The sequence below is a fragment of the Stomoxys calcitrans genome, chromosome 5, assembly GCF_963082655.1.
Source record: "Stomoxys calcitrans chromosome 5, idStoCalc2.1, whole genome shotgun sequence".
Lineage (NCBI taxonomy): Eukaryota > Metazoa > Arthropoda > Insecta > Diptera > Muscidae > Stomoxys > Stomoxys calcitrans.
This window is the reverse complement of record NC_081556.1, coordinates 143,868,708-143,886,654: the sequence shown is the minus strand read 5'-3', so window position 1 is coordinate 143,886,654 and position 17,947 is coordinate 143,868,708. Positions and strand designations below refer to the sequence as shown.

The 17,947-nt window shown below is 38.1% G+C and overlaps 1 protein-coding gene across 1 annotated transcript; it reads left to right on the top strand.

Annotated features, from left to right (window-relative positions):
• The first annotated feature begins 34 nt into the window (after positions 1–34).
• On the top strand, positions 35–11,375 carry LOC106085415 (ejaculatory bulb-specific protein 3). The gene is made up of 2 exons (XM_013249651.2): positions 35–271; positions 10,883–11,375. Exons 1-2 carry the CDS (start codon positions 170–172, stop codon positions 11,258–11,260), a joined length of 480 nt encoding a protein of 159 aa, XP_013105105.2. The 5' UTR covers positions 35–169; the 3' UTR covers positions 11,261–11,375.
• The last annotated feature ends 6,572 nt before the right edge of the window (positions 11,376–17,947 follow it).

Sequence of the window (17,947 nt, the reverse complement as noted above, 5' to 3'; positions counted from 1 at the left end):
CTTCTCAGTTGTGACAGTGAACAACCAAATAAACAATTCCGGAAAAATAAAATTCAAATTGAAAATATCACAAAACCAAAACTACTAAAGATATCGTTCGAATTTCCAGGAATATTTGTAGAAGAATATCCTTTTAAAAAATTTGTAAAAATTTTGCCCACATTTCTTGATGAAAACATCCAAAATCCCACACTGGGGAAAGATGTTTGCAAAATTTACATTTTTTAGTAAAATGTCCGTAGAGACCTCAAACCTTGGATGGCGCAAAATGGTTAGTAGTTATTACTTGAGACAATGAAAATCTTATATATAAAATTCAATTTGTGTTTGTTTGTCGGTTTGTTTGTTTGTTCCATACAGACTCAAAAACGGCTGAACCGATTTCCTTGAACTTTTCACAGATTGTTTGTTTGTTCCGTAAAGACTCAAAAACGGCTGAACCGATTTCCTTAAAATTTTCACAGATTGTTTAGGTTGGTCCGGAAGGAAACATAGGCTATATAATTTTTTGATATCGGGAGGGGGGGAGGACCCTCCCCTTACCCCAAAAGTAATACCCAAAAATAAAAGTGGACTGATCGGAACAATATGGGATTCAAATGAAAGGTATTTAAGAGTAGAGCACGAATTTCATAATAAATGTTGGGTCTAAGTACCTGGGGGGCCGCATCAGCCCTAAAATCCCTTAAAATAGGTTTATTTGACGATCATGACAATATGGGACTCAAATGAAAGGTATTCGGGAGTAGATTACGAATATGGTCAGGAAGTAGAAATAGGCTTTATAATTTATTGATAACGGAAGGGGGCGGACCCTCCACCGTTACCTCAAAAACACCACCCAAAATCTAAAGTGGACCGATATGGGCAATATGGGTATCAAATGAAAAGTATACGGAAGTAGATAATGAATCTGACATACAAATTCATGTCGAAGTATTGGGGGTCACCCCAACATCACAAAAACGCCCAAAATGGGCACTTTAGCCAATCACGGCTATATGGGTCTCGGCTCGTTTGTTCCGTATAAAGTGAAAAACGACTGAACCGATTTTCTCGAAATTTTCGCATAATGTGTAGGTTGGTCTGGAAGCAAACATAGGCTATATAATTTTTCGGTGGATCGATCTGGAAAATATAGGTATCAAATGAAAGGTATTGGAGAGTAGAATACGAATATGGTATTCAAATTTGAGTCTAAGTACCCATCGGGCCGCCCCAACCCCAAAACTCCCCCAAACAGGCATATTGGACGTTCATTTCAATATGGGGCTCGAATGAAAGGTATTCGGGAGTAGATTTCGAATCTGGCATACAAAATCAGATCGAAGTATAGGGGGTCACGCCACCCCTCAAAAAGGCCATTAGAACCATTATGACTATATGATACTTGGCTGAAAGAATTTTCTTAAAATTTTCATGGGTTGTGTACATTTGTCTGGAAGGAAATATAGGTTATATAATTTTTAGATACCCCAAAAACGCCACCCATATCCGAAAGTGGTCCTGTGGGCACAATCAGGGTATCAAATGAGACTGGAGCCCAGAAAACGAATACGGTATTAAACTTTGGGTCCAAGTACGTCAAATGGGTTATTTGACCCATTACGACAAAATGGGACTCAAATGAAAGGCCTTGGGTTGCCCAAAAAGTAATTGTCGGTAATATAGTAGTAATATAGTCGGCGTTGACAAATTTTTTCAACGGCTTGTGACTCTGTAATTGCATTCTTTCTTCTGTCAGTTATCAGCTGTTACTTTTAGCTCGCTTTAGAAAAAAAGTGCGCGAAATTTTGTTTACATTTGATTGTTTGGCGTCAATTTTAATATGGGTACCACATGTATTGAAAGAAATTCATTTAACAAACCGAATCAACGCTTGTGATATGCACCTTAAACGCAATGAATTCGATCCGTTTTTAAAACGAATCATAACTGGAGATGAAAAATGGATTGTTTACAACAACGTTAGTCGAAAACGATCATAGTCCAAGCATGGTGAACCAGCTCAAACCACTTCAAAGGCTGATATCCACCAAAAGAAGGTTATGCTGTCTGTTTGGTGGGATTGGAAGGGTATGGTATATTTTGAGCTGCTTCCAAGGAAACAAACGATTAATTCGGATGTTTGCTGTCAACAATTGGACAAATTGAATACAGCCATCAAGGAGAAGCGACCAGAATTGGTCAATCGTAAAGGTGTCATATTCCACCAGGACAACGCTAGACCGCACACATCTTTGGTCACTCGCCAAAAACTGAGTGAGCTTGGCTGGGAACTTTTGATGCATGCATCATATAGCCCTGACCTTGCACCATCAGACTACCATTTATTTCGATCTTTGCAGAACTCCTTAAATGGTAAAACTTTCGGCAATGATGAGGCTATAAAATCGCACTTGGTTCAGTTTTTTGCAGATAAAGGCCAGAAGTTCTATGAGCGTGGAATACTAAATTTGCCAGGAAGATGGCAAAAGGTTATCGAACAAAATGGCATTTATATATATTTGATTAAAGTTCATTTTAAGTTTTATTAAAAATGCATTTACTTTCTGTTAAAAAATCCGCAATTACTTTTTTGGCAACCCAATATTTGAGAGTAGAAAGCAAATTTGATATCCAATTTTGGTGTCAAGTGTTTTGGGGTATGCCCTAAAGCACTCCCTAAACTGAACTTCATTTCCGTTGGGAATAAAGTACGAATCTGATATCACCACCTCTTTGGGGAAAATTTTTTTAATGACCATGCATGGGCAATTGTACCTCGCAAATGTCACCAACATTAGGAGGGGATAAACACCGCTTTGTCCGATGTTCTCGTCAGGATTCGAGCGCGTTCAGCGTCATAGGCCACGATGGCACGAATTCGATATCTGCATTTAGGGCGAAGTGTCCCCACCCTAAAAAGATATTAGAGAGTTAAACAAGGCGCAGCGGAGCGGGCCCGGTTCGGCTAGTCTAATTATATAACAAAAAAGAATATGTGTGCACAATGATTAAATTTTCGTTCCGCTGGCTATATTATTCATATTTTAAATTTATTATTAACTTAATTAAAATGTTTCGTCATATTGAAACTTGATTTGGAAAGTTTGATGCACTCTTATTTTAGATTTTTTTTAATATAACTAATACTGAGTCTAAGAACCTTCTGTGGCTTTAAAAGGAAAATCCAGTTTGCTCGAAAAGTACAAACAATTAAATTTGATTTCTTTAATTAGGCTGTAGATAAATGCAAATTAAAACACTCAACAAGATATAAGACAGATAATTTGTAATTATTTTCAAGCGAAAGACATCTTGTTTTGGTAACTGGATTTGAGTGTACTTCTTAGATAATATAAAAGGGGGCCTAGAGTCTGCAAGTGAATGCAGTCGACTTTCTATAACAATCAATTCAATATTAAAACGTGAGTGTGATACGCATTTCTTTTCTTTTCCGATTCTGTTTTTGAATAAGATTATTGTCAAAAACTGGTTTAAATTGAATTCAATTTAAAGGACAAACGCATTCCAGAGTGTTCGGAGTTCAAAATAAAATATTTGAATATTTCCAAAAAAAAAAAAATTATTTGAAAAAAATATTCGGAAAAGGAATAAAACAAAATATGAGAAATTTCAAATTAAGTGTTGTAACTGAATAAAAAAGCCTATATAAACAAAAATCCTGCATTAGTTTGCTATAAAATGAAAAATATACACAGTTGCAAAAAATAAGAATTACTGATTTAAGCAAATTTAAGAATTACTAATTTAAGCAAAACGTTAAACCGCTATTTCACAATGTAGATACCCGTACCACGCCTTGGTCTATGTGAAGTTGAAGTGCATCTAAGCCTCAGTATGTACTTCAATGAGGAGTTTTAACATGTTTTTAATGATTATTGGTAATATCATTACCATCGTTGGTTTACTGGATAGTAAAGTGAACGTAGAATGCAAAACAAATTTTGCCCTAAAAGATCAGTAAAAAAGTCGGCAAAATCTTCGAATTTGGATCTGAAGTGTGTCCCAATTGATTGCAAGCAAAAAAAAAGCACTCAGCAAATCTTATGTTGAGGCCAAGTTGCTCGTTGGGATAATACAAACCAGTAAAGAAAGGCAACAATCGGGCAGAGCCGACTATATAATACCCCACACCTACCCTACAATTATAAATTAGATTTATGTATATGAGAGCTATATTTAAATCTAAACCGACTGTGCAAATCGGGCAATACATCTATACGGGACCTATATCCAAACCTGAACTGATTTTGATGAAATCTTGCAGATAAGTTAAGATCGGTAGTAAAACAATCTGTGCCAAATTGTGTGCAGATCAGTTGAAAGTTGTATTTTCTATGGCAAAAAGTGGAATTCGGGCGATGGGAGCTATATCTAAATCTGAACCGCTTTTGATGAAATCTCGCAGATATATTCGGATCAGTAACAAAACAATCCATGCCAAATTTTGTGCAGATCGATTCAGATATCTAAATCTGAACCGATTTTGATAAAATCTTGTAGATAGGTTAAGATTGGTAATAAAACAATCCGTGCCAAATTGTGTGCAGATCGGTTGAAAGTTGTAATTACAATGTCAATTAAAGTGGAAATCGGGCGATTCATATATAGATGGGTGCTATATCTAAATTTGAAGCGCTTTTGGTGAAATCTCGCAGATTTGTAATAAAACAATCCGTGTTAAATTTTATGGAGATCAGTTGAAAATTGTAGATGCTACAGCCATTAATGTGCAAATCAGGCGATACATATATATGGGAGCTATATCTAAATCTGAACCGATTTTTTATACTCTCCACCATAGGATGGGGGTATGCTAATTTTGTCATTCTGTTTGTAACTCCTCGAAATATGCGTCTGAGACTCCATAAAGTATATATATTCTTGATCGTCGTGACATTTTAAGTCGAACTAGCCATGTCCGTCCGTCTGTCTGTCGGGCCATGTTTTGATATAGCTGCCATATAAACCGATCTTGGGTCTTGACTTCTTGAGCTTCTAGAAGGCGCAATTCTTATCCGATAGGAATGATTGGTATTGGTATTGGTTGGTATTGTAAATGGGCCATATCGGTCCATGTTTTGATAAAGCTGCCATATAAACCGATCTTGGGTCTTGACTTCTTGAGCTTCTAGAAGGCTCAATTCTTATCCGATTGGAATGACATTTTGCACGACGTGTTTTGTAATGATATCCAACAACTGTGCCAAGTATGGTTCAAATCGGTCCATAACCTGATATAGCTGCCATATAAACCGATCTTGGGTCTTGACTCCTTGAGCTTCTAGAAGGCGCAATTCTTATCCGATTGGAACTAAATTTTGCACGATGTGTTTTGTTATGACATCCAACAAATGTGCCAAGTATGGTTCAAATTGGTTCATAACCAGATATAGCTGCCATATAAACCGATCTTGAGTCTTGACTTCTTGAGCCTCTAGAGTGCGCAATACTTATCCGATTGGAATGAAATTTGCACGTCGTGTTTTGTTATGACATCCAATAAATGTGCCAAGTATGGTTCAAATTGATTCATAACCAGATATAGCTACCATATAAACCGATCTTGAGTCTTGACTTCTTGAGCCTCTAGAGGGCGCAATTCTTATCCGATTGGAATGAAATTTGCACGGCGTGTTTTGTTATGATATCCAACAACTGTGCCAAGTATGGTTCAAATCGGTTCATAACCTGATATAGCTGTCATATAAACAGATCTGAGGACTTGACTTCTTGAGCTCCTACAGGGCGCAGTTCCTATCCGATGTGGCTGAAATTTAGCATGACGTATTTTATTTTTACTTTCAACAACTGTGTCAAATAAGGTTCAAATCGGTTCATAATCTGATATACAATAGCTGCCATATAAACCGATCTGGCATCTTGACTTCTTGAGCCTCTAGAGGTCGCAATTATTATCCGATTTGCCTGAAATTTTGTACGACGGATCCTCTCTTGACCATCAACATACGTGTATATTATGGTCTGAATCGGTCTATAGCCTGATACAGCTCCCATGTAAATTGATCTCTCTATTTTACTTCTTAAGCCCCCAAAGGTTGCAATTCTTATTCGAATTGGCTGACATTTTACACAGGTCTCCAACTTATAATTTTATTGTGGTCCAAACCGGACCATATCTTGATATCGCTTTAATAGCAGAGCAAATCTTTTCTTATATATTTTTTTTTTGTCTAAGAAGAGATGCCGGGAAAAGAACTCGACAAATGCGATCCATGGTGGAGGGTATATAAGATTCGGCCCGGCCGAACTTAGCACGCTTTTACTTGTTTTTGTTTTTCTTTTGCTCCCTTTTGTCAATTTGTAGACCAGCTGATTAACATGCCATATTTTTCAGCTTCATACAACAACTAAATCAAAGCGTCAACTTCTTTATTGGACAATAAATGTGTACGTTGTGATTTAGGTGAAAGGAAAATAATTTATTTGTGGCTACCACATTAAATGAATGTTGCGGCACATATATAGAAAAGTGGTGGCATCTATAATATTTTTTTTTTATTTGACGCGCTTTGATTCGTGTTTTTTTCAGCATCAAGACTTAATAATTTTTTAAAACAATATGCAAAAAATAAATTTTAAATTCAATTCCAGATACTACATGTACAATTAAAAACACTCATTTCAAAGTTCAAAACAAAATTCAAAGCTCTTTTTTTGTTTTGTATAAAGTAATCAGAAAAGGGGGTCGCAAATGGAAAATGAGCTAAGGAGCTAAGAAAAGGAACTAGTGCCTTTTGTGGAACAGAACTAAAAGGAGCGATCACTAAAAGGAACTAAAATGCCCACCTCTAAGTTACACTACAGCACTTTTCAAAGTATTTGAAGATGTAAAGAGTAATATTGACAGCAATAAAGTTACATTTCTTGTTCTTTTAGATCATTCGAAGGCATTTGATTCCGTTGATACCAATATAATTTGCCTTAAACTGAAACATTTATTTCAATTTTCTGAAAGAACAACGCATCTTATATTTTCCTATCTTTCGAATAGAAGCTAATCGGTATGTGTTGATAGCCGGAGTTCTAGTTAATTTCCAGTCTCAAGCGGTGTTCCACAGGGTCCACTCCTTTTTTCCTTATATAGCAATGACCTTCCTGGGCAGTTGCAGAACTGTGCTATTCATATGTATGCCGACGATGTACAGCTGTATATGAGCTCTTAGCCGGAGGGGCTAATCAATGGCGTACTTCGCCTTAATAATGACTTGGATAGGATAAACACATGGGCAAACGCCAACGGACTACTTTTAAATCCAACAAAGTCAAAGTGCCTTGCGATTGGTAGGAATCGGGTGACAATGCCGCCCAATCTTGATGAGGCAATTGCTGTGAAGCCCCAATTGATATTGTTTCATCTGCAAGAAACCTTGGGTTGGAGTTTGATGATAGACTTTCATGGAAGAATCATGTCAGTACGACAGTGGGCAGGACCTATGGCGTTTTATGAAACTTATATATGAGTCGACAGTACATCCCTTTGTCAATAAGAATGCTTTTGGCTAGGACACTTATTCTGCCGATATTATTATATTATTGAGAGGTTTACGTAGAAGAGACCGGGTATCTGACTTTGCCAGACAAGTATATGGTGTCTTAGTTAACTCGTTCCTTAAGAAACGCTTGTTGCAAATGATCCACAAGATTATTTATACAAATGAGCCGTCATATCTGGCTTCTGTATTGCGTTTTGCCAACTCTACAAGAGGTAAACAAGTAATACAAATACGTCATCAATATCGTGTATCTGAACAACAGTTCTTTGTTAATGCTATACGTATCTGGAATAATCTTCCCAATAGTATTCAAATTATTAGTAATGGACGACAGTTCAAATCTTTGATTTATATTTCGTGTGATTTTTTCGTGATTACTTTTTCTTAGATAAAAGATTTTGAAACAAAAAACTTGCAGATTTTATTTAGTAGGACATTCCCTCATAATTTATGAAACAATTTAACCCATTAATGCCGGACACTCGACTCCCTTGTCGAATTTTGATGAAATTTTATATATTCATAATTTAGAGCATTTATATTGACGTAGTTATTTTTATACGCTCCACCATAGGATGGGGGTATACCAAATTCGTCATTCTGTTTGTAACACCTCGACATATGCGTCTAAGACCCCATAAAGTATATATGTTATTGATCGTCATCAAATTTTAAGTCGATCTAGCCATGTCCGTCTATCCGTCTGTCCGTCCATACGTCTGTCCGTCCATCTATCCGTCTGTCTGTCGAAAGCACGCTTACTTTCGAAGGAGTAAAGCTAGCCCCTTGAAATTTTCCACATATACTTTTTATTAGAATAGTTCGGTTGGGATTGTAAATGGGCTAAATCGATCTTGGGTCTTGACTTCTTGACCTTCTAGAGGTCGCAATTCTCGTCCGATTTGACTGAAATTTTGAATATGGTGTTTTGTTATGACTTCCAACAACTGTGTTAAGTATGGTGTAAATCGGTGCATAACCTGATATAGCTGCCATATAAACGGATCTGGGATCTTGACTTCTTGAGCTTCATGGGGGCGCAATTCTTATCCTATTTGGTTGAAATTTTGTACAACTGCATTTCTCATCACCTTCAACATACGTGTCCAATATGGTGGAATCTATCTATAGCTTGATACAGCTCCCCTATAAACCGATCTCCCGATTTTGCTTCTTGAGCCCCTACAAGGCGTAATTCTTATTCAAATGGACTGAAAAATTCAGTCGTCAGTCCTCTTTCAATTTGGCCCATATCGGTTCAGATTTGGATATAGCTGCCATATAGATCTCTCGATTTAAGTGAGTTATGTTAGGCCCTACGACATCTTTCTGCAATATGGTACAGATCGGTTCGAATTCGGATATAGCTGCCATATAGACAGATCTCTCGATTTAAGGTCTTGGGTCCTTAAAAGGTGCATTTATTGTCCGATGTCGCCGAAATTTGGGACAGTGGGTTGTGTTAGGCCCTTTAATATTCTTCCTCGATTTGGCTAAGATTGGTCCAGATTTGGATATAGCTGCCATATAGACCAATCTCTCGATTTGAGATTTTGAACCCATAAAATGGGGCATTTATTGTCCGTATTCGCCGAAATTTGGGACACTGAGTTGCGTTAGGCTCTTCGACAACTCTCTGCAATTTTGCCCAGAACGGTTCAGATTTGGATATAGCTGCCATATTCACCGATCGCTTGATTTAATGTCTTAGGGTCATAAAAGTCGCATTTATGGTCCGATGTCGCCCAAACTTGGGACAGTGAGTTGTGTTACTCCAGTCGATATCCTTCTTCAATTTGGCCCAGATCGGTTCAGATATATAGCTGCCATATAGACCGATACCTCGATTAAAGGTTTTGGGGCCATAAAAGGCGCATTTATTGTCCGATTTCGATGAAAATTGGGACAGTGAATTGCTTAGGCTCTTCGACAACTTTCTGCAATTTTGCCCAGATCGGTTCGGATTCGGATATAGCTGCCATATAGACCAATATATCGATTTAAGTTCTTGGGCCCATAAAAGGCGCATTTATTGTCCGAAGTCGCCGAAAATTGGGACAGTGAGTTGTGTTAGGCCCCTCGATAACTTTCTGCAATTTGGCCCAGATCGGTTCAGATTTGGATATAGCTGCCATACCGACCGGTCTCTCGATTTAAGGTTTGGGGGCAATAAAAGTCGCATTTATTGTCCGATTTCGCTGAAATTTGGGACAGTGAGTTATGTTAGGCCCCCGAAACCCTTCTTCAATTTGTCCCAGATCGGTCCAGATTTAGATATAGCTGCCATATAGACCGATCTCTAGATTTAAGGTTTTGGGCCCATAAAAGTCGCATTTATTGTCAGATTTCGCTGACATTTGGGACAGTGAGTTGTGTTAGGCCATTTAATGTCCTTCTGCAATTTTGCCCAGATCGGTTCAGATTTGGATATAGCTGCCATATAGACCGATCTCTCGATTTAAAGTCTTGGCCCCATAAAAACCACATTTATAATCCGATCTCGATGAAATTTGACGCAGTGACTTATCTTAGGCTTTTCGAAATCCGTGTCGTATATGTTTCAGATCGGTCTATATTTGAATATGGCTACCAAAAAGACCAATATTTTAATCTACAAAATTTAACAATAACTTGTACTTATTAGACCACTCAATATCTGTGTCGAATTTGGTCCAAATCGGACCATATTTCGATAAAGCTGCTATGGGGGCATAAATTATAAATTTTTTTACCGGATTATGATGAAAGGTGCTTTACATGTATACCCTAGGTAATGGGTATCCAAAGTTCGGCCCGGCCGAATTTAACGCCTTTTTACTTGTTTGGGATATAAAAAATTTACGGCAAGCCAAGTTTTCCCTAAAACATGACCTTGTAAGGGGGGATTTTTTTAACAAGGTTCATTTGCCTAATTTACGCTAAACAAAATTTCATCAATATATCTCTTTCTTAACTCGAGCTAGAATTTTTCTAAGACAGCTATATTCTTGAGTATTTATTTTCTACCCATTTGTCGTTAATGGGTTAATAAAAGTATTATTGTTGAGATTTTTGTACTACTTCAAAAAAGTAATCGCGATAAACATGAGTTTTCAACCGTGAAAAAGAACTTAGTACCAGCCTTTATGCAAAATTTTGCAAGTGTAAAATGCTTTCGACTTGGAAACTTATTAAACCCTATTTATGTTATGGCTCTTGCCAGCCAAATTTTAGGCCTACATACCATTTTGTTTTTGATATGGCGACGACCATAAGAAACATATCAGAGCACCTCAAGGAGCTCCAATTGCATCCTTTACTTATTTCGTTTTCTCTAAAGCAGAATTCTTGTTGCCTCTCTCTCTCTCTCTCTTTTACAGCCAAACTTAGTCACAATGAAACTATTGGGGCTACTAACTCTTACAGTGGCCGCCGCCATGATTGGGACCGTATGGGCTGATGAAGAAAACAGATTTGAAAACGTAAATATCGACGAAATTCTGGCCTCTAAACGTCTAATAAAAAATTATATTAATTGTCTGCTTGACAAAGGCAGTTGTCCACCCGAAGCTCGTGAACTGAAAAAGCAACTGCCCAATACACTTCAAAGTGAATGCAATAAATGCACTGAGTCACAGAAGAAAAAAGCTGACAAGTTTATCAAACATGTACGAGCCAACTACCAGGAGGATTGGGAGGAATTGAAAGCCAAATATGATCCTGATCATATATACGAGAGTAAAATCGTTCTGTCTTAGGTTTTTGATATCAATGATTTTCTCTAGGTATTTCGTTTGGGTGTACCATGGATTGCTTGCGTGTGTTCGATTGTTATTTAATAATAATAAACAAAACTGAAAAGAAATAGTAAAACTTTGCATTTTTATATTGGAACTAGCTAAACCAGACCCGCTCCGCTGCGCCTCCTTTTACTTTATATGGAACAAAATGCTACGAAAATAGTATTTGTATGTATATCGCTTGGCTAACAGTTAAACAATTTAAATGTCTTTATCTGAGTCCCTTTACTGATTTATGAATTCGCTCAACGGGTTTGGGTTCATTTGAGTTTGGAGGTTAGATGTACTCGATTCTTAAGAGACTTAATTTGAGCCCGATATTCTCATGGGAATTACTGGAGTAAGAAGGCTCCCACCGAGGCGGTTGGTGGGTTTAAGGGGTGGTGTGCACCCCCAGTAACGTGGTCCCGCAAGTGGGTACGAATTTCGTGATCTACTACCCAAATACCTTTCATTTGAGTCCCATATTACCTTGACCCGTAAATATTTATGTCCGATTAATGGGTGTTTTCGGGGTGAGTTGATCCCCAAACACTTGGCCTTGAAGAAAATATCCGCATCATGGTTTTCTCTCAAATACCATTTATTTTAACCCCATATTGCCATTGGTTAGAGGGAAGTTTATAGGATGAAGCGTACCCTAATCACTTGGCCGTAAAATTCATTATCATATTTGTTTTCTAATCCCAAATACCTTTCATTTGGTGGGTAAATTTGTACTCTTGGGAAAGGGACGGTGCCCCAAATACATGGTCCCACATTTGGCCATTAGATTCGTATTATACTTCAAAATACCTTTACTTGAGCCCCATACTACGATGGTCAATAAATAATTGCTGTTTGTGGGGTGTTTTTGGGAAGGAGTTGACCCCCAGAAAGATTGTCCCGAAAATGGGTATCAATTTCGTGCTCTTCTCCCCAATACTTTTAATTGGAGCCCCACATTGACATGGTCGGTAAATATGTCCGATTTAGGGGTGTTTTGGGGAGTGAGGTTGTCCCTCAAACACTTGGCCCTGAAAATATATCAGCATCTCTACTCTCAAATATCATTTATTTGAACCCCATATTGCCATTGGCCTCAAAGTTGCATATCAAATGCGTTTGCTAATCTCGAATACGTTTTATTTAAACCCCTTACTGCAAAAGTCACCAAATATGTCCGGTTTGGGCTATGGGCCCTAAAAACTATCAATATCAAGCTCCACTATCTTTAAGACCCAAATTGTCATGGTGAGCTAATACGTCCTACTTGCGGGTGGGACGTCGGTTAGACGGTAGGTCCCGAATGTTGATATCACATTCGTAGTCTACTCCCAATTACCTTTCATTTGAGCCCCATATTTCCATAGCCGAGAAACATGATCGTTTTGGGGGCTGTTTTGAGGGATGGGGCGGCCACTCAGTTCCAAAAGCTGCGCTAAGTATGGTTTAAATCGGTCTATGTTTTGATATAGTTGGCATATAAAGCGATTTTGGGTCTTGATTTCTTGAGCCTCTAGAGGGCGCAATTCTTATCCGATCTTACTGAAATTTTGCACGTAGTGTTTTGGTATCACTTCCAACCAAGTATGATTCAAATCGGCGCATAACCTGATATAGCTGCCATGTAAACCGATCTGGGATCTTGACTTCTTGAGTCTCTAGAGGGCGCAATTGCCACCCGATTTGGCAGAAACTTTTTTTTAATTTCTGCCTATAAAACTAACTTGACAAATGCGATTAAAGTTGGATGGTAAACAAGATTCGGACCTACCACACTTAGCTCCTTTTCACTTGTTATACCCACCACCGAAGGATGGGGGTATATTAATTTTTTTGTCATTCCGTTTGCAACACATCGAAGTATAAATTTCCGACCCTATGAAGTATATATATTCTTGATCAGCGTAAAAATTTAAAACGATTTAGCCATGTCCATCCGTCTGTCCATCTGTATGTTGAAGTCACGATATAGCCCCATATAGCCGATTTAGGGTCTTAGGCCCATAAAAGCCACATTTAATATTCGATTTAGCCAAAATTGGGACAGTGAGTTGCGTTAGGCCCCTCGACATTCTTCTTCAATTTGGCTCTGATCGGTCCAGATTTGGATATAGCTGCCATATAGACCCATCCTCCGATTTAGGGTCTTGGGCCCATAAAAGCCACATTTATTATCCGATTTTGCTGAAATTTCGGACAGTGAGTTGTGTTAGGCCCTTCGATATTCTTCTTCAATTTGGCGCAAATCGGTCTAGATTTAGATATAGCTGTCATATAGACCGATCCGCCGATTTAGGGTCTTAGGCCCATAAAAGCCACATTTATTGTCCGATTTTGCTGAAATTTGGGACAGTGAGTTGTGACACTTCGACATCCTTCTTCAATTTGGCTCAGATCGGTCCAGATTTGGATATAGCTGCTATAAAGACAAATCTCTCGATTTAATGATTTGGGCCTATAACAGGCGCATTTATTGTCCGATGTCGCCGAAATTTGGGACAGTGAGTTGTGTTAGGCCCTTCGACATCCTTCTTCAATTTGGCTCAGATCGGTCCAGATTTGGATATAGCTGCCATATAGACCGATCAGCCGATCTTGGGCCCATAAAAGGCGCATTTATAATCCGATTTCACTGAAATTTGACACAATGACGTATGTTAGGCTTTTCGACATCCGTGTCGTATATGGTTCAGATTGGTTTAGCTACTAAAAAGACCAATATTTTGTTATACACAATTGAACAATGACTTGTGCTTATTAGTATTAGGTCCAAATCGGAACATTCTACGATATAGCTGCTATGGGGTATAAGGTATGCATTTTGCACCGGATTTTGACAAAAGGTGGTATACATATATACTTGAGGTGGTGGGTATCCAAAGTTCGGCCCGGCCTAACTTAGCGCCTTTTTACTTGTTTTGACTTTAAGACGAAACTTTTTAAAATTCGCACAAATTTTTTTTCTAATATGTTTTCGATAACTATTTAACGAACGTTAACTCTAAAGTTATCTCATGATAATTTAAAAATTTTAATTTTTGTTTGTAAATAAAAAAAATGTGTATTTGAAAGATTTTTATTTTGTCGGAGCGGAGCGGATTTTGAGATTGGAAACCGCTCCGCTCTGGGTTGAAAAATTTTTGCTTCCGCTCCTCTCCTGCAAAAATAGGCCTGCTCCACCACACACTCCCCTTCACTCCTCTCCACAATTCTCTCCGCTCCACACTCCACTCCGCTCCACACTCCACTCCGCTCCAAACTCCACTCCGCTCCACACTCCACTCCGCTCCACACTCCACAACGCTCCACACTCCACAACGCTCCACACTCCGCTCCGAATCCCTATATGCAACCTCCATTTGCAAAACTCTCCAAATGTTTTTCGGTCTCACGCTCTCTCTTACTGGCAAACGAACGACTTTCAGTAAAAACTTGAGCAATTTTTTGACTACGCGAATACTCCTATTGCTGATTGCTGAATAATATTACCATATCTTCTAGATTTCCTTAAAAGTGTACGAAAAACCTAAATTTGTTTTTTTATCACCACGACAAATTGAAATTCCGGTTAATTAATATGAACTTTATTCTTTCAACGAGAAACCCGACCTCAGGATGCTTGATAATTTTTTGATTATTTAATCCTTTTCTTGCGTCTTATTGTTATCGGCAATAAAAGCCTGTATCTTGAAATTTTAATTCATAGAAGTTTGTTTTTGATCAATTTTGGAGGAATTTCGAACAGTGTATTGTATTATTACCCGCCTCAAAAACAGTCCAAATATAGCTGTCATATAGACCGATCTCCGGATTTAAGGCCTTAAGTCAAGGAACGTTTCCCTGAAATTTCAAACAGTTATTTCTTGGATACTCCTCGACATCCGACTCAACCAGTCGGATAGGAATTGTGTCTTTAAAGTACTTAGGAGTCTAGTCGGGAGATAATATCTAAATATAGGGGACGATTTGGCCCACTTACAGCCCCTACGACCTATATGAATATCAATAATGTATTTCTGCAAAAAGTCGAGTGGTTCGCCTTATTCCTTTGAAATTTGGTGTATTTTCCATATTACAGTCGAATTTCAAGAAATTTTGGATTTAACCTCGTATATATAACTTAAAATGCTTGTATTGCCTTAACTGTATTTTTAAATGTTGCATCTTAAGAAAATAATTCATTCATAGAAAGTTGAATACCAAGTTAAAAATTCTAATTCTCAGCTTAGTATATAAAAATGCTGTTGGTAGATTTGCCGATCTTCAAAGAACTTTAAGCAAGAATACAAGTATTATAAATAGAATACATAATAGTAAAGTTCAGCAAGGCTGAATCTTATTTAGGAGTTTCCAATCAGAGTTTTTATTTTGGTATTTGAAGAATAAGTGAATTTTTTGAGATAAATTATCGCATGTTTAGTTCATAATAAAGAGGAAGGTATGCAGTTAATAATAAAAAAATACCACAGCCAAATGGCCACCATAACTATGCTTATAGGACCATATTCTTTATGAAATTTTCCATAACCAAATCGGTTACCCTATGTTCTCAATAGCCTCACGAATTCTATCTCTGAGGTCTTAAATCGGCTCTGCGCTGTTGGCGTATACTTTATCTTTCTCATGACTCCAAAGTAAGAAATCGCAAGGTGTTAAATCACCAGCTCTCGGTGGAAAATTATGATCTGCTCTTCAAGAGATAGCACGGCCCGAAATCTTTTGCCGTAAAAGAGCAATGGTTTCGTTGCTTTTGTGGCACGAAGCGCCATCTTGTTGTAAATCAGCGTTATCCATATCAATATCATCCAACTATGAAAAAACATCAATCATCTCTCGATAACGCAATCCATTTCCCGTAACTGTTGATCCAACCTCATTTTGCAAAAAGGAAGGTCCAATGCCCCGCCGGACTATAAGCCGCACCAAACAGTCAGATGGAGAGGGTTCTGAACTATAAATTGTGGGTTTTCCGTGCCCCAAACGAGATGAGATGATTGAAGAGGTCCAATCGGTGGACCGTACAAAGGGACCCGATGGCTTAAGCTTTACGGAACTCGATGGGGGTTTCCACTTTCTTCATACAACGTTATTTAAATCGGCCAGACAACATGAATTCATCTCTAGACTACTGCCCGAATCCCTTGGAATAACCCCACCATGGCTAGAATGGATTTTCAAGACAAGCCAGGTATAGACAAAGGTGTGCTTTATACCCACGACGCTACAACGGGAAAAATAAACAGCACAGTAAGACAAAAGATTATTCACCCAACAAAAGATTATTATTGCTCATAATAACAGAACGACGAAGCGATCTGAGGGTAGAGCTGGCAAAATATCGATAATCGCAACATTCGATATTTTCGATAGTTTTAATAATAAATACCGGTAGTATCGATACTATCGTTAATTTCCCATCACCTATATTTAAAACGAACATGAGAAGTAACAAGCAAAAGCGTGCCGGGCCGAATCTTATATACCGTCCACCATGGATCAGATACACAAAGAATAAAAGAAAAGAATTGCTATGCCAATTGAATTGAATGTTGGAGACCACAGTGGAAGTCTATGTGTAAAATTTCAGCCAAATCGAATAAGAATTTTGCCTTTTAGGGGCTCAAGAAGTAAAATATGGAGATCGGTATGGGAACTGTATCCGGCTAAAGACCGATTCAGGCCATATTTGACGTTGGAGGCGATAGGAGAAGCCGTTGTACAAAATTTCAGCCAAATCGGATAATAATTACGCCCTCTTGAGGCTCAAGAAGTCAAGACCCCAGATCGGTTTATATGGCATCTATATCTGGTTTATACCGATTTGAAGCATAGTTGGAAGTCATAACAAAACATCTCATGCAAAATTTCAGCCAAATCGAATAAGAATTGCGCCCTCTAATCGGTCAAGAAGTCAGGATTCAAAATCGTTTTATATGGCAGCTTTATCAAGTTAAGAACCGATTTGAGCCATACTTAAAATTTCAAGCGGATAGCTTTACTCATTTGAAAGTTATCGTGCTTTCGACAGACAATCGGACGGACGGACATGGCTAGATCGACTTAAAATTTCATGACGATAAAGAATTTAAATATACATTATGGGGTCTTAGACGAATATTTCGAGTAGTTACAAACAGAATGACGAAATTAGTATACCCACATCCTATTGTGGAGGGTATAAAAATCAGGAGATAGATTTATATAGAAGCAATATCAATACACAGACCAAATTAACAGAGACCAAGGTTAACAAAGTTATTTGGAATTCATGAGAGAAATCATTGTACAAAATGTTAGCCTTGTCGGATAAAAATCCATCGCAAAAATATCAATCGATACTCAGTCAAAAAATTAAATATCGATACCATCGACAGTGCCATCGATAATTTGCCAGCTCTATCTGAGGATGAGGGAGGAAGTAAAAGCGAAAACTTGAGTGGGAGACAACTGCCTTACTCCAGGGTAGATCCACAAAGACGGTCCTTCACAAAGCGGTACATCTCTTTGACGCCACTATGGGCCACACCCGAATATCTCCCAATGGATGAATAATATGCTATGCCACAGAATTATCAATGCTACCTTGGGAGATGGCGGCGAATATCATCCAATGGACGAGTTATATACTGTGTGGAAGGAATATAAGTAATCAAACATGGG